Raw genomic sequence first — 23,383 nt, forward strand, 5'->3', positions numbered from 1 at the left:
CAGAGCACCTTATGTTTTCTATTTGAGTTTTCTATTGAAGATTGTTCTATTTGAGTTTTCTATTGAAGATTGTTATATATTGTTATATTTTACCTAATTTAATTGTGCATAGGGAGGGGGGATATGTTGTAGTGAGGGTCTGGCGCCCGGAAGATATCGCGTTGTACGGGAAGACAGGGTCCCCCTCCCGATAGCCAATAGCGTTCAGTGCCCAGGTTATATAAGGCTGTTTCTCCCGCCAATAAACGCCATTTGCCGTCCACCACATTGGTGTCCGCGAGCCGATGGACCGAGCGACCTGGGATTGGTCGCCGTGCCGTTCCCGAACCAGGTCGCCACGCCTACGATAGGCAACAGTGCCCAAACAAAACTATTGTCACCTGCTTGCTTCGGTGCTGGGACAACGGGGCCAGTAGTGTGTTTCTAGATGGTAATGAAGCTCACCAACTAGGAAGCATTGCCAGAGACTCAGCTACTGTCAGAGGGATTAGTAGATGTTTGGACAGAGTTGCCACCCTGGGAACGAGTGTTATCAGCCTTGAGGGAAAGATAGCCCTTCAAGGGTGATCTGAAGCCTGAGATGAAAAAGTGGAATACTGTCGAAAAAGGTATTCAGTCTTTGAGGGAAACAGCCGTGGTGGAAATGTTGTATGAAAAGCACTGGTCACATACTTACAGACATAACATACACATATTCAAAGTTCCACAAAAATGGGCTGGAATTCTAAGAAATTATTAACATATTGTTCCACCCTCTTGAGCATGCGTCCTAAAAATGTGGTAGGATCTCCAGCGGATGAAGGCCAGTAGTCTACTGTCGGAGAAAAGACCACGGGAGACAAGTCTCATGCTATCATGATCAACAGGTCTCAACTTTATTAAGTATATCGTGGCTATTTATACATGAAATAATTAGCTCATACATATTGCAAAAGCGAAGCTCATGATTGGAAATTCCTCTAATACCCGTGAAGTGGCATTTGTCTGCTTTATTGTTAAGCACTTCTCTATTTATACATGTTAACAGAGCATTCTGCAAAACACTCCTTAACCGTTCACACAGGTGCTTAGCCAATCAGAGCTGTGAGATGTTCCTTCTTCTTCTGAAGGTGTCCTTGGTTCTCATGCTGCTTATCTTGCTCCGCAGCTGCTGCTCTGTGCAGCCCCCCGACTCCAGAGCTGCTACTCTGAACAGTTTTTCCTTACGTTCCCAGTCTACCTCACTGTGAACTTCCAACCTCTTAAGGGACAGTGACCCCCAAGTCCTTCTCCGCAGGGCTGCTCTCAAGGAGATCTTCCCCTGATTTGTATAAATACCCAGGATGGCCCCGGACCCAGCACCCTGCACTTGGCCTTCTTGAACCTCACTGTGTCTTCATGGGCGTGAATCCACTCCAGTTCTGTGAAAAGGCTGTCCTCACATTATGGAAAGGCTGTTCTCATGATTCAGGAGACAGCTAGAGATGGAGAATGGACGCATGGCACCTTATCTCTGACCAGCAAGGAAACCAGGAGAACGGAATGCAGACACTGCCAACTTCCAGCAGTTCAAATCTACTTCAAGACTCACTGCAAAGTCACAGCTAGAACAAGTATCACCTCAGTGTATCCAAGAGAAAGAACAGCAAAGGGATTTTTGTTTGATTGTTTTATGCTGGGTGTTAAATTGGTTGGTTTTGGGTTTTGTTTTTGTTTTTTGTTTTGAAGGAGCTCATCCGCAGCGGAGTTGGTTCCAGTTTGTGCAAAGGCGGCATGGGACACAGGGCATTGCTTTCTGCCAGCTGCATACAGATGCAGCGGGACAGGACGTAAGTGGATGCAGTTTAAAAACAAATCACCCCAGCTCTTGCTTGGGCTGTTGCCCTTTGTTGCTGGGCATCCTGGGGATCCCAAACCTGCCAGCTGCTGGCTCTCCACCATACATCCTCCCTTGGAGCCAAGCACGCCTTTCCCAGCAGCAAGCAGCAGGCTGGAGTCAGCACCAAGAACAAAACCTCCTTGCACCTCTCCCTGTCCTTCTTCCACACGCTGTCTCTTAGTTTCAGAAAGCAGGGCCAGACCCCAGTGAAACAAAAGCTCTGGGACAAAACTGCTGCTTTATTCTCCTCCTCCCCTTTCCTCGTCTACACCCCACAGAAAGGCCATCTGCCAAGCAAGGGGTGCAATTATCAGGTGTATGAGGGGCAGAGCAAACCAAGCTTAACTTCAAGGCTTGTTTCTTCCACATTACTGCCCCGACGTCTGATACAATCATATAATCATGGAATCATATAAAGGCCTGGGTTGAAAAGGACCACAGTGCTCATCTACTTTCAACCCGCCTGCTACTTGTAGGGTCACCAACCAGGCTACCACTAGCCCAGGCTGCCCAGAGCCACCTCCAGCCTGGCCTTGAATGCTTCTGGGGATGGGGCATCCACAACCTCCTTGGGCAGCCTGCTCCAGTGCTCCACCACCCTCTGTGTGAAAAAACTTCCTCCTAATATCTAGCCTAATCCTCCCCTGTCTCGGTCTAAAACCACTCCTCCATGTCCTATCACTATCCACCCTCGTAAACAGCCGTTTATCCAAGAAAAAGAACAGCGTAGGGTTTTTTGTTTGTTTGATTGTTTTATTGTGGGTGTTTAATTGGTTGGTTTTGGTTTTGGTTTTGGTTTGAAGGAGCTCATCCACATCCTGCACACGCTCCACCTGAACATCAAGTGGAGCAGGGGCTGGTCTTGCAGACGGAGTAATGCAGGAATTCTGTCAGGAACTTGAGGTGTATCTAGTTCATCATCTGAAACCTCTGCAACCAGACTGGAAGGGACCAGTCCTCCCATGCCATCTGTCAGCTCTCCCTGAACCAGCCATCCTCATCCACATCTCCAAAGACGTTAACGTATTGTCCGGTGCTCGGAGGAAGCTCGCTTTCTGGGTCCTCATCAGGACCCTCAACAGGGTTGTAGCTATGGCGAGCTAAGAATCTTCAAATTATTGGTGACACTTGTCCTGGAGAGTGCAGGATGAAGGACAAAAGCTCTGCTGCTGATTCTCCGCTCTCACTTTCAGGGCCGTTTGCTGACCCATGGACCTCTTTCGCGGCTCTGAGTTCACGCTCCAGGCCTTCCAGATGACTTTGAAGACCTTTGGCCTCTTGGATGGCAGAATGGAATGGACCGGAACTATTGCTGAGATTCTTGTTTGACGGGGCAAGAGTCTCTTTTGTTGCCTCTCCCAGCTCCATTCTGCCCTCACCTCCTAGTTGGTCTCAGGATGAGCTGGCTCTGCTGCTTTCTCTTCTCTCTTGCACACTCTGTGAGAAGGAGTTTCAGAAAGCACTACTCACTGACAGGAAATAAGCGGAAACTTGAAAGACTTGGCAACGTAAGTCCTGGCAGTGTACTGCCAGCAGCTGATTTGGCCGTCCAGGATCCTGGCACTACAAATGCTTCGTTGCCAAATGCAGCAATCAGGTGTTTTGGGGAAAAGCCAACTCACGGGTATTTTTTGCACATCCATATCACAGCACCACAGGCCAGCACCAGCGCAGACAGCAGCACAGCTGAGAACATCACCATGGCTGCGATGTGGCACTTCCGCACAGATTTGTGAACAGCAGCCTCTGTGCTTTTCCCGGCATTCATCCCTGGAAGAAACGAGACAATGTCCCACGTTACCTTCACCTGCGCTACAGATGATCTCTCAGTGTGCTTCACGGACCCAAGAGAGCTTCACTAGCGGGTGCCTCTGCCTCTGGTGCCTAAGCACCAGGGGACAAGTAGGATCGCTTCCACCTCTCGTTGGGTAGGGAGAGGCTGCACAGGCACTACCCGTGTCTTCCTCTGGGCCGAGGGCTGTGCCCTGGGATCTGCGCTTTGTCTGTGGGGAGCACTGCAGAGCAGAATCCCTCACGCTTTCCCCAGCGCGCGTGTCCTGAGCTCTCCCGCAGGACACCCCCCGGGCTCAAGGTCGGGCGGCAGCCAGCGCAGGGCACAGCCGGAGCCAGCCCAGGGGAGAAACACTCCTGCAGGCTCCTGCCACACAGGACCCCGCTCATCGCCCTCGGGTGGCTTTGTTGCAAAAGGGCAAAGCTCACAACTCTCTGGGAACTGTGAGTGGTGGGAGCTGAGCAGCGTCACAGAGGTCTGCAAGTACCTTCTCTGGCACGCCGCTGGAACAACTCTCCACACCCCACTGAGGCCAGCCATTTTCAGAGAGCCATCCCTGGCTTCTTTTACACGTGCTCTGTGCTCACACGCCCAGGTTTGGCTGCTGACCTGGTGTGCAAGGGCAGGCAGCAAGAGCCTGCAGGCACACAGCGACTCTGGTTAGTGACGCTGGATGAGCGCGGGACAGAAATTACCTGGCATGCCAGTTGTTGGCGGTGCCTGCGTTCCACTGTCCGAGACCGGCAGTGTGGGATGGCTGCCTTCCTGCAGTGCATCCTGCTCAGTTTCTTGGTCAGTTCCTTTAGAAGGAAAGCAGGACAGTAAGCTTGGACGTGATGTGCTCTCATCGGGAACTGAGCTACTCCAATCCCGAGCTCAGGCAAAGTCTGCTGGTCCCAGCCCCCCGCATCCACTGTCACCCCCTCCGTTGCCCAAGGGCATTTGGGCCCTCCCAGGAACTGGAGGGTGCCGACCCTCTCATGCCTCCTCAGGAATCAGCTCCTACGCAAGGCCCTCACACCCTGTGCTGTGAGCGTCACCACCCATCACGTTCCACCCACCACAGCCAGCTATCTGCAGGCTGAAATTCAAGCTCCAGCACAAGCACCTTCAGAATCAGCGTCTCCAGCTCATTTCCAGCATTAGCAAAGGCAGCCATCCCTGATCGGGATGCTCCTCCTGCCTTCAACTTGCTCAGCTGCACAGAGGGCTTTGTATGAACAGAAGCACGGCACTCGCCATCTGTGTGCCATCTGGGTGCCAGCGTCTGCACAAAGCAGCTCTGACAAGTAATGGTCGTGCTGGGGGAGCAGCTGCCGCTGGGTCTCGGCTGGATGCAGAGTGGCAGCAGACCATCTCTGGTGCTCGACAGTGCCTGCAAGGCGTTACATGGAACACCACCGCAGCACGGCTCTGCGCGATCCCTTCCTGCTGTGCAGGCTACGGCTTGTCCACACATGAACGTCAGACCTCAGCTTCCCAGGTCTCACGGTGAACACACTGACGTATACCTACCACGCGCTGCCTTCTCCATTTCCTTCAGCAGATCCTTTAGGAGACGGGATGAGCCCGGGGAGTATCTTCCTCTTCTGGGTTCATCCTTTCCTCTTTCCGGACCTGTACAGAATGTACGAAGTCAAATATCACGTGCATGAAGTTTTGGAGACCAGCGGTGAGTCAGCGGAGTCAGTAAAGACAAACTACTCACCGCTGGGATTCCAGCTGGGCTCCAGCGCGGGAGGAAACGAACGACCGGGCAAAGACATCCATGGGGGCACTTCTGCAACCAGAGACCCGTGAAAAGTTTCACTCATACACTACAGCATCACTGAGTAGCAGAGCATATGGGGGATCGTGCCATGAAACGGCACTGAAATGGGCAATGAAAGCTCTCGCAGGAATTACAAAGCCATGACTTACCCATGCCATCCTCCAGAGTTTCGGGCCCAGAGCTCAGAGCGGATCCTGGATCGCCTGCTCCAGTCATGTCTGCAAACAAACGCAGGACAGAACAACTCCCATTAAACATCCTTCCAGGCAGAATGACACAGGATGCAATTAATGCCGGGAATTCCTTAGCAACACTATTCTCTCCCTTCCGCACAGGAGCACCTTGGAAACAGTTCCTGGCTGCCTGCAGGAGTACCACCGTCATACACAACTAACCCCGTGCAGAACTGCCCAGAGGAACGCCCTCCTGGAGCTCACCCCAGCTCTAACCTCAACCGCACGGACTGGATTAAACCTAGGCTTTGGTATGTCACTGCCTTGCTGAACTATCCCAGCCAAATATCATCTAATAGCAAGGAAATGAAACCTGGTGACTTACCTCCAGCATCCCCCTCAGATTCATAGACAGGATCCTCTTCTGTTGATTCACCAGCAGGGCCTGCAGGCACAAGTGTGATCAGACACAGGTGAGGAGAGCTTCCAGCACGTGTGGGGGCCTCCTTTTCCCTGAGTGACCTGTAGGCTCTGGCGGTGGGCCAGGGAATGCCACGGCCCAAATACAAAGCTCTGGGCTCTCTCAGCTGAGGAGGGGCAGCGGTAACCTTCCCACTGAAATGTGGCAGCTCTCCAAGTAAAGAAATACTCACAGCTCCACTGTGCATGCCCTTCAAGGCACAAACAGGCACGGAAGATCTTGAGAGGATCTTAAGTAAAACTGCACCCAAGTAAACTAGGAGAGCGTGAACGTTTCTGCCTCCAAGTTAACAGACACAACTTACCTCTGGGTTGCCCCACAGGCACAGCCACAAAATCCGGACCCAAACGATCATTTGCAAAGGGAGCACCAAGCGCATCATCTAGAATCAAGAACAGACGAGAGAAATTCCCATTGCATGGTGTGATCTCCTTCTCCCTCAGTCACTGGATGTGGGTCGTGGAACGGCACGGGAGAAGGACTCAGGTCTCCAAAGTTGCAGAGTGGCCAGGATTGACCTGTAGGCTGGCACTGGCAGCGTACACAGTACTCTCCCCAAGCCGTGTGCCACATCCCTCACGGACCGCAGGGAAGAAGATGCAGCCCCCCGGGGCTTTCTTCCTGGGAGGCCGCTAATGACCAGGAAGGTCACGCTGAAGCACTGGAGGAAAGCACGCCTGTCTCCTCCTCTGGGCTGTGGGCCGGGGCTCCGTGCTGGAAACTGGCATTCATCTATGGTACCAGGAGTACCGCGAGCCTGGAGCAGAAATGCTCACGCTTTTCCCAGCACACATCGTTTGAGCTCTCCCCAGGACATCTCCCAGGATGAAGGCTGTGCTCCAGCCAGCAAGCAGCAGAGCCACAGCCCGGCATGGCTGGAGCCGGCTCAGGGGAGCAGCGCTGCCACAGGCTCCGCTCGGCTCCTGCGGTGCTGCCCATCACCCCCTGCCCAACACCACCCCCGTGGAAGGCAGGCCCCAGGGAAGTGTGGCACAGGGCCGTGGGGACGCAGCCTGACTTCTTGCCGCCAGTGCTGCTCAGTTTGGGTCCCATTTCTGCCCACCCACCTGCTCCCGGTGCTCGCCACGGAGCAGCACAGGTCTCCCGGAAACACATGGCCATCAGTAGGAGGAAGAGGACAAGGCGGGCAGGGGCCATGGCCCCCCACACTCGCACCATGCTTCCAACACCACCGCTGCAGCCACAGTGAGTGTCGCACAGAGCGAAGCCTGCGGCACAGCACAGCACAGTCAGAGGACGGGGCATTGTGACCTCACGGCTCCGAGATTCCGGGTGGCGGCTCCCCGCGGGCTGCCGCTCTTGTGATGCACTGCACCAGGGTGCTTACGTCATGGAAACGCAGACTCATAGAATGCCTTGGGTTGGAAGGGACAGTAAAGAGCTTAGAACCCCAGCCCCACTGCCGTGGGCAGGGATGCCACCCACGCGGTCATGCGGCCCAGAGCCCCATCCACCTCCAGGGATGGAGCAGCCACAGCTTCGCCTGGCAGACTTTCATAGTGCTTCAGCTACCCCAAGAGGGAAATATTTACAGCTCTGTGCTCCCACAACACCTCAGGCCATTGAGGACGAGATGCAATGTGGAAATGGGGTCTGGATCAAGGGCGCTATCGCACAGGCTATCCATGCATGCGAAACGTGCTGCAATTAAGCAAGCCGAGCAAAGAAAGCCTCTCCGGTATGGAGGGTGATGGCTGAAATACAAACATGGGGAAGCTGACCTTCCCACAAACCTGCCAAGTCAAGTGTCACCTGCTTACATTTTTGTTGATAGATCTCCAGTTTCATCTGCTTTCCTTCAGTTTGGCAGTACCTCGGCTAAGGACATCCCCTTTCCTGCACCAACTGTATTTCCCACGTAGCGTAGCGCGCTTCCAAGCCTGAATTTAATCGCAGAAATTGAAGGCTTGCTGGCTGGCACCTCCCATCCCCAAAGTCCCAGTGAACTCACCCACTGCTGGCAACTGGACGCTCGGTGGCGAGAGGACCATCACCTATAGGTCCCACCTGGCTCTCCAGAAACTGCTGCACTTTTGGATGCGGAGCAACAAACACAGCGTCCATACAACTCCGCCACTGCATCAGACCCTGCCACTCTCCCTACGACCAGGCAAAGTGCACAAGGCAAGCTGAACTGCTGAACCAGGCCCCACACAGGGCTTGTGCTTACGTATTTGTAATCAAAATACAGCATGCATTTTTTCATTCCTCTTGTCTAGTTACCTCGTGACAATAAGCCCTGTTTAGTGCTTATTTCTTATCTTTGTATTATTCCTTGAGTAATAGCTTCCAGCATGTGCACCCACGCAGAGAGGAGTTATTGAGTGAGGTGGTCAGAAGGGCAGCAGCTCCTGGCTGGTCACGTGCACGGGCTTCTCAGCCACATATGCCAGCGAGGTGTGGGCACAGCCGGTAGAACAGCTCCTGGTGGTAATTCTTGGTCACAGAGCACTGCAGTGCCCGGAACAAAGCCAGCAGCCCGTCCCTACAGAGACCCCTGTCAGGTGGGGCTGGGGCTGCAGCAGCCCCGCCTCTTCCCAGTCTTAGCAAACGGCAAGTCAGTCCAACAGCTCTGCTTTGAGTAGAACCGGAATTTATCTCAGGCACGAGGTCCTGAAATCTGGAAAACCCCGATGTTTCCAGGTGCAGGTAGTACAGGCAAGCATAGACATCAGATGGCCATCACAGCTCTGGGGGAGGTGCTGTGTTTTTCTAAGACTTGGTTATCCTAGTCTCTGGAGGATGATGTCAAAATAACCACTTTGTCACAGGCACGTTTATGGCAAAGGACATACTCATAATTGAGAGCAGCTTACTGTATTTAAGCAAGCAACCAAAACTCCTAAAAAGTGAGGACAGGTCCGTCAGAAACCTTCACTGCCGTGCTTGCATCCAGCTTCGTCTGCATGCAAAACATTGTCACGATAGTGACAGTTTTCTTCTTATGAGGTCTGGGTTTGGTCACTCTCAGCATCCAGCAACAGGAAATGCTGCACGCAACTGCAGCAGCTACAACCCAGTGTGCAGGTGGACGCCAGGATCACTAGCACAACAACACATCATCAGTAGGGTAAAACTAAGCTGTCACACGACGGTCTGCGTCTTGCTCTTGGCCTGCTTACAGCCTGTGCTTGGTTTTGGAGACAAACCTTTAAACTTCTACCAAAGTAGCTCACAGTGCCAGCTGCTAGGATCTCTGAAGCCTCTCGGTGCAGGGCAGTGCAGGTGAGCACGAGGAGTCTGCTCTCAGAGCGGTCCTTCTTTGCCACTGCCTACAGAGCAGGCATTCATAAGGCCATTCTCGTGCGATAAGAGGCGTGGGAGGGAAGCGTATCATCCCCTCACATCAACATCCTGGCTGGATCCATTCCTACTACTTCTCTCTTTAACATCACAGCTCCTGGGTAATGTGTGCACAGCCTCATGTGTTTGTCAGCTGTACCTGAGTAGCCAGGCTTCGGGCCAAATGGTACACAGACATCCAACTAGACCAACTTGGGATGGCTTAAAGCAGGCTGGGGAATGCTGTCCCCTCTTGAAGGCTGGCCCAGGTTGAGACGCTGTGCTCAGAGGGGCTGCCTTGCCACAGCAGTATTGCCAAGCTTAGCTGATACACTGTGACATTCCCCGACCCTTCTGCTTGTGGGGAAGCAGACAACGTGAACGTCTGAATCATTAAACAACGAGCCAACGTGATATGCTCCATTCTACAGCCTGGATCATCTTATGGCTCAGGTGCTTTGCATGTCGATCTTCCCCTGGTAGAGCTCAGCCTGCTGTGGGCTGTTCCTGTTCAACCAAGTTAACCCCTGCATCCTGCTGACATAAGAACTGCCTTCCAGTAGGAACAAAAGCTGGACTTACAGCAACTGTGCTATCCAAAGAAGAGCAACGCTCGTATCAAATGGGAAGCAGCAAATATTCTGGAAAAGCAGCTATCTCTACTCCACCAGTGGCAATAACTGCAGTGACTGTGCAAATTTCATGGGAAGGTCGGGGTATCAAAGTAGATGGAACAAACTCAGCGCTCCTTCAGAATAATAATTGCTTGTGCTCTTCACACTTACTCATCTAACATGCAGAGGAAACTTTCTTCCTGGTGCAGGCCTGTTTCTTTCCACTGGACCAGGTGCGCTTCCGGTCTTAGCAGTTACTCAAGGAAAGCTGTAGGTTCCAGGGCTGGGCACAAACACGTTGCAGTTATTTCCTCACTCTTAGCACCTAAGCTCAACTCTGCAGTGCAGGCGGAGAACTGGGCAACAGCTGCAGGGCCCGTGCAGTCTTTGCCATGCAGCTGGACAGCCCTGCTGATTAACCTATAGACGCTGCGCAGAAGAAACAACCAGGAAAGCAGCTGTCAGAGTATCGCACATTAAGTGCAAGACTCTGTTTCTCAGCATCAACGCTAATGAATACCAAGAGCTTTCTTTAAATCTGCTGCTTGCTATTTGTCTTCTAAGATGCTTGTAAGGATCAACGGATCATGCATTGTGTCGTACTGCAAGATAGCTCAAGTGCAAAAGCACACAGAAGCACTGAAGAAAGTGATTTTAGAAAGAAAAGAGAGAGTAGGGGGACGGATTTAAGTTACTCTGTACAGCCTGTCAATGTGAGGATCTAACAGCAGCAGCCAAACTTTCAGCTATGTGTTCTCGTAGAGCATCCCTGGCTTCTCGGAAAGATACTGGTATCCACATTTGCCATATTCTTATATCAGCCCAGAAGTCTGTTGTCTCCTCAACAGTAGAAGCATATGTCAAGTACCTTGGGGGAGATCTGAACTTGATCAAGGTGTCTGATCAAGCTAAAGCTAATGGAGGAAGACACTCACTCGCTCTATCTCCAATGAGCGGGCTGGATTTGGAGCGGAAGAGGACATCTGAGAGGTTCAAGATGAATTCCACAACGGCTGACTGCATCTGCACCTCCCCGAAGGCAGCTCTTCCGCTGACGCAGGCAGACTCACTCTGCTGTGATCTGAAGAAAAAACAGAGGAAGTAAAGCTGCCAACAGGCAGAAGACTGGGAAGGCACCTCTGGCTGTGCAAGATGTGTTGATTTTGGAGGGGACGGTTTACAAAGGCTGCGTGTGTTTATTTTGAGGTTTCTTTTCAACCCTGTTTACAAGATGTCAAGCATGTGCCCACTCTGGTGCATGTCAGCGTGTCCCTGTTTCAATTCTGAATGACACTGGCCCAACACATACCGACTTCCTTTGGAGCCCAGCACGCCTTTGGCGTCTCTGAAAATGATGCGGGGCCCACTCCTCCCTGCTGAAATACACGGCCACCTCTGCAAAAGGTACGGGCTCCTGCAAGTGCTCCTTGCCGGGAACAGCCAAGGCCCAGGGAAGCAGCTTGGAGAGGAGAGAAACTCCCGTCCCTGCGGCTTCTTTGTTCCCAGCACACAGACGATGGCTGAGGACACCTCACTCTCACCCTGCACTCCTATCTCTTGCTCCTTGCCCTCTCCTGGCTGTTCCCCAAGCCCCTGCCTGAGATCGACATGCTGTGGCCAGTTGCTGCTCTGCTGCAGGCAGATGTTAAATTGCTGGGACAAGAGGAACAAAAGGCAGGAGAGGTGTGAGGGAATGCAGCAATCCCTGCCAAACCCTCACCAGCCCACCTGCAGGGCACCGCCTAGGGGTAAAAGCCAGCTGGGACTCAGACCAGCAGCACTGCTCTTACCAGGCTTCCTTCCCAGCAAAGCCAGTATGATGGTGCGTTCCCTTCTCTCCCTTTCTTTCTTCCTTTCTCCCACCTTCCTCCCTCATCCTGGCACAGGAAGACAGTGAGCAACACTCCTGGCTAAATCAGTTAGCGATCACAGAACCGTCTCAAACTGGGACGCTGAAAGAACTCACAGCAGACCTCTGGCTCAACAGCTGAGGGCCAATTGAGCATGTGCCTAAAAACAAAGCACAGCAATGGGTCAATCATCTTACCACCAAAATAGAGAGCAGCACAAGCACCTCTTAAGCTCTCCTGCACAGCAGCAGGCTGCAGGACAAGCTCTGTTCTTGAGCAGGGATGCCTCGAGGTCACACCTGCACAGAGATCCTTTGCTTTGTCAGCTTCACTAAGGTTATATCTTTGATTGTGCACGTAGGATCCCTTAGTCACAAACTCCTGAACGCGTCTGGGACTAGGAGTGGATCCAGCTGTGCTGAGGAACCTTACCTCTGTGGTTTGAAGAGTTCAGACAGCAATGGGGTTTGCTCTGATCCTCATGACACAGCAGGAGAGCGTCCTGTAGGTGTGTGTGTGTGTGTGTGGGCGTGTGTAACCCTGTCCTCCATGTGGAAAATAACCAAGTGTATCCAGCCATCTCCAGTCTTGTTAATCTACTACAGCATATCTATGTTCATCAATACATACATTCCTGCTCCCCCCTCAGGAGTGTATACTGTAACTGTATCTATCTGCTATAAATTGCTGCAGTCTGCATGATAGCAACTAGGGACACTAACTATTGTAAGAGTCATGGAGTAAACTCCAGTCCCAAATTCTTACATGAATGGGCTCATGACAACTGTTATAATTGAGAAACAAGGGACCATCAGAAGCCATCACAGGATGAAAGGGGGAAAAGGTATTATCTGCAAAATGCCACGTTTGGAAGTTACATATGAAGCAAGGGAGAACATAAATAAGTGGAACAGGGAGCAGAAACTAAAGGAAAGAATTTTATTTTATTTTTTAATAACCTACAGAAATTGATTTTGCTTGGGTCGTATCAGGCACTCAGAACTATGCTGCACACTATGCACAGGGGTGGATATGGAAATGCATCATACTGCGTAGCTACAAATCTGGGAGTCTAGACTCTCAGTGAGGAATCAGAATCATCACACAATTGAAGCCCAGAATCGTCACAGAGTCAAAGAATCTAGAACTGGGAAAAAAAAAAAATCACAGAATCTGAAATAACAGAACTTACACTCACAGGAGCTAGTATCCTCGTAGCATACTCATACAATCCTCGGACTCTAGAATCCTAGACTCTAGTAACCCCATCATAACCCCACAGTATTGAATCACCACATTTTGTTTCCTCACTCCCACAGAGGGAAACCTTCCATAGAGCATGCTCACAATTGATGGTATCAGTCAGCATCACCCAGCACTCCTTATGGAACGGGTTATCTAGAATATCAAAGCACTGCCAGTTACAAGCGCTCAGGGGTTCTTCCTCAAAAGATGAAGTTTTAATACCGTTATTCATTCTAATTTGGATACGGGAAGGGAACCGAGGTCCAGAATCTTTATGAAAGGAATCCAACACCACTGTGCCCTTCACAAAACCTCTCCCATTTGCCACAACACAGGGAAATGGGGAAAGTGAACCTTCATCCTGGTTTTCCACCACCCCTCAGGTCAGTCCTGGGGATACTTGGGACCTTCCCGGAGACACCGGGAGCCCCCAGGACCCGCCCTAGACATTTTGCTGCCACAAGCCCACCAGCACCCAGGGTGTATCCCTGGCATCCCATAGGGGGTGGTAGCCCAGGCAGGATGCAGTGTGATAGAGCCACGTGGCTCCGTGGCAGGAGTATCACATGTGCTTCTCCCTGTCCCCAGCTAAAGTTCTCAGAGGGGCACACAGAGGTAGCAGCGGGCTGTGGACACGACCAAGAGGCACTCAGGGTGACAGGATGTAGCCACAGCTTGGGGACAGTGGCCAGGTGCTGGAGACATTCGTATGGCAGGACACAACCACAGCTTGGGGACACGAGGGCCAACAAAAGGGACCTTGCTCAGACCACTGGGACAACAGTGCCACGCGTGAACACGCTGCCACCCGCCTAGTGAAAGTCGTGTCCTTGCTGCAGCTGTGTCCCCAGAGGGCTTTATTTGGTGCCACAAACCTCAGATCCCCTAAACAGGGCAAAACCACAGAATTCCAGACCAAGCAATTGTCGGGAGCTTCCGTTTCGTCACTGTGAGGCCAAGGTCCCCACAGGCCAGGTGACACCGCTGAGACACCAAGTGATCAGTGGCAGCACTGTTGATGGCAGCATCAGCTCAAGGGGACGCAGCACTGGAAACGCAGCGACAGTGAGAACGCCATCAGTGACAACCACAACCTCCAAGTCCATTGGACACAGCACTGGCGGTGAGCGACAGTGACACCGCAACAACGACGCCAGGAGCTCCCCACGGCTGCCAGCACTGCCCCACCGGTGTTCCCATTCTCACAGCTCCCCGCGGATGTCGGGCAGCAGGTGGCAGGCGGTGATGGTGGCCACGGTGGCAGACACAGCGCGCAGGTCACGGCGCACCAGGCACAGGCAGTGCGCGGTGGCAGCTGCCCCAGCTTGCGCTTGGCCCAGGGGCCCCCCCAGGCCTTCCAGCAGCCGCGCAGCCCCACCGAAACTGCCTCCCAGTGCCTCAGCCATCGCGCCCCGCAGCCGCCCCTCGCCCGCCCCCAGCCGCTGCTGCAGCAGTGAGGGGCCCCCCCGGGACACCCCTGGCAGCGGCACTCGGGCCGCACTGTCCTCTTCCTCCTCCTCCTCGGTCTCCGACGCCTCCCCCGGAACCTTCAGCCCCGCTGCGGGGGTCCCGGCCGCGCCCCCCTCCGGCTCCGGCTCTGAGTCGCTCTCCGAGGCCTCGCCCAGCACCAGCGTGAGGGAAAGAGGGGCGGCCATGGTCTGCGAGAGGGGAACAAAAGGGAGGAGGGGGAGTCGGGGGAAGAACGGCCCCATCAGGCACGGAGACCGCCGGCCCCTTCTCCCGAGTCTCAGGGGAATACCCCGCACAACAGGCCCGTGCCCCCCCGGCCTCGTGAGAGCCCCGCTTCCCCACCCCCTTCCCAGCCCCACGGGGCCCCCAGAACACGTCCCGGCACCCGCAGCTCCAGGAGGACGCCTCGGATTCCCTTCCCAGCCCGACGTGACCCCCCCCCCACGCCCCTACAACACGCCAGACCCACCGCCCAGCCCCGCAAGGACCCGCATTTCCTCAGCCCCATACCGCCGGCTCCCCAGGTCACGTGACGCCCACCCCGGCAGCGTCGCGTCGCGTCGCGTCGCGTCGGGTGACGTCACGCCTCCGCGCGCCCGGTACTCGGACTCGGACTCCCCCGGACCGCGCACGCGCAGAGCGGGCACCCCGCGTGGCCTCGTTCGTCCAATCGTCCCTCCTCCCAAGCCTTAAGTGACAGCCAGGGCAGCCAATTGGCTCCGCAGAGACGAAGGGGCGGACGGGGCTCTCCCGGAAGAAGGGTCGGGGGGCAGGGCGTGCATATAACAGGCGGCAGTGGCAGCCAATGGGATGACCGAACGGGGCACGGCTGGCCAATAGCAGGCGCGGGGGGCGGGGCGTGCAGGAGGCCGTGCGGGGCCGCAGCCCGTGCCTGGTGCCCGGTTGTCCGGTGCGGCTGTGCGGGCCGGCGTTGAAGGGTGAGAAAGGCCTCGTAGTAAAAAAGGGAGGAAAAGGCTTCACAGGGACTAAGGATGGGGCTGGTGGGGGGGGAGAGAGTTAGAGATAGTTTGTAGAAGCAAGAATGTTAGAAAAATAAGGGATGGCAGACACTGGGTCTGGGATAACGAGGGGATGAAGGCCGTAAAGAGAAGGGTTTGAGAACAGCCTGAGGACGCCTGGCAGGGAGGTGATTCGATGTCCGCAGGGCAAGCTGGAACTGGGCTGGGGGGGCTGGCCCTCCCGCAGGGTCAGAAGTTAACAGGGAGAAAGACTAGGAGCCTTCGTGAGGAAGATGAGGATTCTTCATCCCGCGACCACCAGGAGGAGACCCTCGCCACTCACTGTGCACGCGCGAGTGGGGGGGAACCGCATGCTAATGGGTTCTGGGAATGTAATGAAGATGCATCCCAATTCCTGGAAACTACTGGTTATGTATTAGTTCGGCCTGTATCTGTAGCACCCTTTTTCCTGACGCTGTGCGAGTTAGGAGCAGCTCTCCCCCTTGCACCCGGCGTATGCGCAGCCCTGATTAAACATACCTGCTTCTATAACTACTTTGTGGTTACAGAGTCTGAGGCCACCCGTCAGTGTGCGCCGCTCCTTGGGGCAGCGCGATTAAGTTGGAAATGCCTGATTTGGGGTCAGATATGTAAAGCAAGAGGTAAAAGGGTACATGGATTTGAGAGTTGGAAATGCCAGATTATGGGTTTGGGGATGGAAAACAAGGGAAAGCTTAGACGGATTTGGGGCTTAGAAATGCTAGATTTGGGCTGGAGATGAAAAGCAAGGGGTAAAAGGGAAGGGTGCATGGATTTGGGGGTTGGAAATGACAGATTTGGATTTGGAGGGATAAGGGAAGGTTGCTGCAGAAGGGTGGATGGATTTGGAGGCTGAAGATACAAGTCTAGAGGAAGGAGAGGGTGGGGAACAAGGATCCCTTGAGAATACAGTTGGGGAAGAAGAGTTGAATTTCAGCACAAAATCAGTAATTTTGGTGCAATGGGACTCACCGCATCGCAGCACCAACCACCCTGGACAGAAAAAGGCCATGAAGCACCACCTTCACAGCTCAGAGGCTGTGAGACTAGGATGGTTTGGACAGTTACTCTGAGAACTGCTGTTACCCCACTAACATAGCAGTGAAGGAGAGGGGCAAGCAGGGGGTCCTCCCTCTGCCCTGCTTTACCTCATTGTCCTCCTTCTCACCTTAAACAGAGCATCCAGCTGCAGGGTTAGGGACCCCGCCCTGCCCCACTGTACCCCATAAACCCTCATAGGTGGGCAGTGGGATCCATTCTACTCCAAGGAACCCATTCGCACCTGTAAGAAGGGGACCCATGTGGCAAGGACCCATCTCACCCCACATCCCACTAAAAGGGAGCAATGAACCACCATACCTAAGATCCATCCTGCACACAGACCCCATAACCCCATCCCAAATGGACAGGGGATACAGGGGCACTCACCATGCTGGAGCCACGGAGCTGAACCTCCTCCAAAGTTTCCAAGGTTTGAAGCAGCCAAGGAAGTGGCTCGAGCCAATGGGATGCAGGTTCTGTACCTCCAGGGCCACCCCCGCTGGTCCCCATGGAGGGGACAGGGCCTGGGGGCACTGGTCTCTGGGGCAGAAATCATTTCCTCGGTTGATCCTTCCATCCACCTATATTTCCATCCATCCTTTCACGCGATGATCCTTCAATCCACTCAATCCATCCGTCCAAAAGTTCTTTCCTGTGTTGATCCCTCTTGTTCATGTATTCCTCTCTCCATCTGTGCGAATCCAAGCAGCCTCACCATTACCCACCAGAACCTCCTCTGGAGCTTTGGGGGATTTCTCCACATGCCTTCAGGCATTTCCTTGTGAACCTGCTGGCAGTGTCCTCGCTTAATCATAGTGCTGATTTTCTGGTTCCTCCCACAGCATCACGGCATCCCTTTACTCAGCAGCCCTCCCCATTCACATTTCAAAGCCTCCCTCATGAAGCTGCCGTCCTACTGATGAAAATATCCTCACATCCCTTAGGGAGGTAGGTCCCACCTCTTCCAAGCAGACACCAATCCTCAAATAGGTCCTCCAGCCACAGAACCCAAGGCCCTGCTACCAGCTCCAGTCCTGCAGCCAACGACTGGCACGCATCGGCAGTGCCCTCATCTTCACGCCTGTCCCACAGCAGCACCAGGGCCCCGTGCCCCTGACTACTGGCCCGAGAGCTCTGCAGTCACTTTTGATGCCATTCACATGTCCCCCAGCAGCATCACCTGTGCCCACCTTTCCTGGTGGCCTCACACGGTGATCCGCACAAGGAATAAGGTTGGGTGCACCTCTGCCTCCTCCCCAGCGCTGAGGGCACTGGAGCTGCATTGGAGCTGCGAGCCCTTCTGTGGGGCAGGAGCATCCCCTGCTTCCAGGAGTCTCCAGCTTCAGTCCAGCACCAGATGTGAGGCTGGGGTGCCACGGGGCTGCAGTGCAGGGCCTGCAGCTCAGAAAAGCCCCTGAGCACTGCGGAGAGAAGCAGGCGGTCTGTGATGCCTTCAGAGCGTTATAAACCAACAGTTACAAACTCCTGCAAAAGCAAACAAGAACCCCGTTCTGTAGCAATCAGAACGCACAGCTTAGCAGACAGGAGCGTAGGACTTAGAGAAAATTGTATTTCAGAGGTTGGTAGGGAATTTCCCATCACGCAAAGGCATCAAAACCAGGGTTTCTAACAACAGTGTTACCCAGGAGACCCACCAGGCAGTGCCGGCTTGATTTGGCACGTGACTCCAAAACAAGGCAGCTCAGTATAAGGCATCAGGCAGTGCTGATGAGATGCGCGTTATGGACAGGTCATTCCTTCATAGGTACCGTTCCAGTGACAGCACACTGTCTAGAGTAAGTGCTTGACATACAAACCTCAACAATTTACACTCCCACTAGTCAAGTCAGACAGACCAAGACCATGAGGCTGACCTGTAACCAGGCATAGTGCAGCTAGAGTTCCTTCTGCAGTCACTTGGGCAGCTTCCCCACCTCCAGAGCTATAGGGAACATACACACAAAGCGCAGCAAAGCTGTTTGTGCTACACACTCACAGAGAACAAGTTGACAAGTTGAAGGCTTACGAGGACCGTGGAGACGTGGCACTGAGGGACAAGGTCAGTGGGCATGGTGGGGGTGGGTTGGGGTTGGACTTGGTGATCTTAGAGGTCGTTTCCAACCTAAATAATTCTATTATTTGATGACACCTAAACATGATTGCGTTTTAGATGACTTTTTGGGGCATGGGTGAATCACCTTGCAAAAGCTGAAGCAAGCCTGCACTCTCTCCCTGTAATGACAAGGTTCATTTTCCCCTCTGCAAATTCCTACAGTCTACCAAATTAAGCAAACTTGGACACAGGTTTGACTGTAAATGCAAGGGCAGAGGGACAGCTTGCAATGAAACAAGGAAGCCTGTACAGATTTGGCTAAAGCATTCTGTTTAAAAAAGTGAAAATAGGATTTCTTGAAAAGAATTGTTTACAGCTTTATTAAGAGACAGCTTTATTAAGGATGTTTCATGCTAAGATTGATGGTTTTCTAACTCCTGAATTACAGAGGATATAGAAACACAGAGGGTTCAATAAACCCTAGCAAGAAAGTGCCAAATTCTAAAGCAAAAGACCCAGGAACAATACTACCTACTGCACTCCCTCAGGAGCCTCAATGGGACCTCTTATCTATTTGCAGAGCGCCCAGTGCGAGTGGGTCGGCTGTTGTGGGGGAGAAGGATTGGGAACTGTATTCCAATTTGTATCCTTGGAAAGAGATGAGGGAAACAGCTCCACGTAACAAACAAGAATGAAATGATGGTCGCTCTTCCAGTGCAACTGCACAGTCCAACCGTTTGCCACAGAACAGTGGCTGAACATCTGCATGATTACAAACTGTCTCCTCACATGCACAAAGATGACATCCTGACTCAGGGAAGCTGTGAGGAAGAGGTGCAACAAATGCTGGTTATGGATCACATGAAACACAAAGGCTCGGAAATTCATCCTACTAAAATTCAAGGGCAGTCTCAACAAGTGAAACTTCTAGGAATTCACTGGCATTTTGGGAAATAGTGCCCAAAACTTGACACACAATTCTAGATTTTGCAGGACCCTGTGATAAGAATGAGGCACAGAGGTTTATTGGTCATATCTAGGACAAATTTTAACCCTGTTTATATATAAAGTGACAAGGAAGAGTTGGAGAGGGAAAATGAACAGCAAGCTGCCTCTGAATTAGCAACGGAGGCTCTTCAAAGGGCGTCAGACTTATGGCCCATGCAAAAGGGAGAAATGAAGTTGAACATATCTGTAAATGGGACACGTGCCAATTGGAGCTTGTGGCAAAAACAGGGAAAGAAAAGGATTCCCTTGGGTTTCTGGAGAAGAAAACTGTCACGTCGTGAGAGGATAAATCCAATTCTGTTAAACAATGGTGAACAAGATTCAATTATTCAACCCCATGACAGAACAGCACAATTATTGATACTGTCACTTTCAAAAACAATTGTGAGAAAAGGGGATCCACCTCAGATCACCAGCATTCCTGGAGGGTTTGGATCCATCAAGTATTAACAATGGAGCTAAAGTACGAAGCCAAAGGGCCCTCCTGAACCAGATGAAATAATAGCTACAGGGAACAATACTACTATTTTAATTATGAAACCTGGGCAAGAAAAATGGGAATACGTCCCTGCAACTAAGTGTTATTTGCAAGAATAATTATGCGGTATATAATTTTATTTTACAGATCCTGCACATTTGGAAAAAGATACCATCCATGTGCCTGGATATGAAGACCGATGTGAAGAACGGCCTCACACTAAATTATCCCCAGTGCCTGCTGTCAGGGCTTGTGACCTGGGCGCAGTGATGACATTGCTAATGTCACATCGCCACTGTGACCAGGGCACAGCTGTAAATATCAAGCTGCAACAAAGCCCAAGCTTCTGAGTTCAAGGACATCCTCTGAAGTCTAATTTAAGGCACAAAAAATTCACCTTCTTGCTTCAGTGGTTAATATCTCCAACCTATTTTCAAAGATCTTTTTATTACCTCCCAACAAGTCTGCATACAGCTAGTATACAGCTAGTGCCGGGTCCTGCACTTTGGCCACAACAAGCCCATGCAGTGCTATAGGCTTGGGGATGAGTGGCTGGATGACTGTGAGGAGGAAAAGGACCTGGGGGTGTTGGTTGATGCTCAGCTGAACATGAGCCGACAGTGTGCCCAGGTGGCCAAAAGGGCCAGTGCCATCCTGGCCTGCATTAGAAACAGTGTGGCCAGCAGGAGCAGGGAGGTGATCATCCCCTGTACTCAGCGCTGGTGAGGCCGCACTTCGAGTGCTGTGTTCAGTTTTGGGCCCTCACTACAAGAAGGACATTGAGGCCCTGGAGCGTGTCCAGAGAAGGGCAACGAAGCTGGTGAGGGGTCTGGAGCACAAGTCCTATGAGGAGCGGCTGAGGGAGCTGGGATTGTTTAGTCTGGAGAAGAGGAGGCTCAGGGGAGACCTCATTGCACTGTACAACTTCCTGAGGGGAGGCTGTGATGAGGAAGGGTTTGGCCTCTTCTCCCAGGCAACGAACAGGACCCGAGGAAATGGCCGCAAGTTGTACCAGAGCAGGTTTAGGTTGGACATAAGGAAGAACTTTTCCTCTCAGTGGTCAGGCGCTGGAATGGCTGCCCAGGGAGGTGGTGGAGTCGCCGTCCCTGCAGTGTTCAAGAGGCGTCTGGACGAGGAGCTGCGAGATCTGGTGCAGTGCTTGTGGTAGCAGTGGTGATGGGAGGGCGGTTGGACTTGATGATTTTGCAGGTCCTTTCCAACCTTGGGATTCTATGATTCTAAAACTGCAGTCAAACAGAGCTAATAAAGAGAGCCTTCCACATACAGTTAAGGCATGAAAGTCCAGCAGTTCCAGCAATGGGAGAAACACGCACCTGAGATCAGAGAGACTGCAGGGAATACTCCTTTGTGGGTGGGATTTAAGTCACAGCAGGCACAATGCTCTGTTTCTGAGAAGGGCTATTTTAACAGTACCAAGTCTGGGACAGCACACTTTAATCAGGTTTGTGAAGAGTGTCCCATACCCTCACGTTCTTACTGCTCTGGGAAGTACAAGGTTCTCTTCTCAAAAACATTTCTTATCAATGCATCCAGCAAGCACACACATCCCGATGTCATGACAAAGAACACGGGCAGAGACCAGCAAGTTGGAAGGTCATCACCTTCAGGCCAGATCAATCCTACAGATGTCCTGCAAGTCCTTCTGTAGTAGAAACACAATTGCTAAAGCTGACTAACATCCAGTAGGTGAGCATGAGTAAGGTGAGGCTCAACACAGTGCGGAGGTATACGATACTGACATTTCATTGCAATTCAATGCACAGGTTGAAAAGGCAGCAAGGTGGGCCCAGAGATGGAAAAGGACATCCATGTGCTGCATTATCACACTGGAACCACATCAACCATGACTCTCAAAGCGTGTATCAACTAAAAAGCTGCGGTGTTTGAGACCTACAAAACGATTTGCACTACCAGGCTAATCAGCACTCACGAATACACATGAAAGACCACAAAGTTCCTCTCTGAAGAGATGAGTGCAAGGTACCTTAGATTACTTTCACATACAAGATTCTACTTCTTACTTTGTAATTCTGTATTGTAAAACAAAGAACAACATTTTTCTTGCAATACCAATTCTTAAAAGCAGTTTTACAATGGAGTATGAAAACTAATCCACTTACCTTTACAGGATGGAGTTGCTCAGGAATACTGGAGTTGGCAGATTCAGAATCAAGCCTCAAATGCCACACCTGAAGAGTTTTCAGGAAATACGACAATGAAAGATAACATTAAAAAAATAAATAACCCAATACAGCCACATAATTTAAATTGACCTTGAAAACTATCAGTGTCTGACTACTGTTAGTTTAGAGTTGTGGATCTCTTTAGCAGCCACCAATTTACTCAGGCAGCCATTATAAACCTTACTTTTTCATAACTATACAAGGGCTGATCCAAAAGGAATGCCTCCTATTTTATAATGCTGGCCCACAACATCACAGGTGGACACTGGTGGGATGACAGCAGAGGTTGAACCTTCCTGCCAGCATTCAGTTACATTTTGTAGCCATGCGACAGATGGCAGCAGAGGGCCAGAATGACAGCACAGCACCTGACATGGAAGTGCACGTGAAGCACAGGGGTGTCACTGAACTCCTCCGCGCTGAAAAAAATCGCACCCACTGGCATTCATCAATGCCTGCAGAACTTTATGAAGACCAACACGTGGATGTGAGCACAGTGAGGCGGTGGGTGCTGCGTTTCAGCAGTGGCAACAGCAATGCAAAAGACAAGCCACCCAAACGGCCAGATTTATTTTTTTTTTCTTTTTAAACAAGCACAGCACGCAGGCTCTCGTTCAACACTGGAAAAAAAGCATAGCTAATGGTGGTGACCATGTTGAAAAACAGAGTTTTGTAGCTGAGAATTCACTCTATGTATCTGTTGTCATTCCTACGGAAATAAATAGGAGGCATTCCTCTCAGAGCAATCTGTGTACATCTATGAGCCATCATCCCAATAATGCAGTAATACTAATAAATGGGAACAGAAAAAAACAGATTCTCAGAATATCTTTTGTGGGGATGGAACAACAAAACCTACACTGTAGTCAGCTGCAGTTATTCCCCTGGGAATGAACTGATGCCAGTAGAAAGGTCATGACCACTTCCGACACTCAAACTGTACCAGCATTTCAGAGCACGCAGCCTTGGAATAAACCCTAAGGATAAACCAAACTGCATCTCTGCTCCAGCAGTTTTTTTCTTCAATGTACATGAATGGACTGG

At 51.9% G+C, this 23,383-nt stretch overlaps 1 protein-coding gene across 36 annotated transcripts in view; it reads right to left on the reverse strand.

The window, feature by feature from the left end:
- Window positions 1-825: 825 nt before the first annotated feature.
- LOC149915089 (uncharacterized) overlaps window positions 826-23,383 on the reverse strand; it is a 33,846-nt gene continuing 11,288 nt past the window's right edge. For 28 of the 36 annotated variants that reach the window (XM_090124122.1, XM_090124111.1, XM_090124096.1 and 25 more), the window contains 11 exons: window positions 22,277-22,345; window positions 10,928-11,073; window positions 7,143-7,304; window positions 6,380-6,457; window positions 5,980-6,039; window positions 5,571-5,639; window positions 5,359-5,430; window positions 5,166-5,267; window positions 4,346-4,450; window positions 3,481-3,628; window positions 827-3,295 (listed from right to left, as the gene is read on the reverse strand). In XM_090124122.1, coding sequence (XP_089980248.1) covers window positions 3,241-3,295; window positions 3,481-3,628; window positions 4,346-4,450; window positions 5,166-5,267; window positions 5,359-5,430; window positions 5,571-5,639; window positions 5,980-6,039; window positions 6,380-6,457; window positions 7,143-7,304; window positions 10,928-11,015 — 939 coding nt within the window. In that variant the 5' untranslated portion in view covers window positions 11,016-11,073; window positions 22,277-22,345 and the 3' untranslated portion in view covers window positions 827-3,240. The other 8 variants (XM_090124126.1, XM_090124127.1, XM_090124130.1 and 5 more) reach the window with 8 other exon arrangements.

This window comes from Phasianus colchicus, chromosome 24 (assembly GCF_987193195.1).
Source record: "Phasianus colchicus chromosome 24, bPhaCol1.hap1.1, whole genome shotgun sequence".
In the NCBI taxonomy this organism is placed as follows: Eukaryota; Metazoa; Chordata; class Aves; order Galliformes; family Phasianidae; genus Phasianus; species Phasianus colchicus.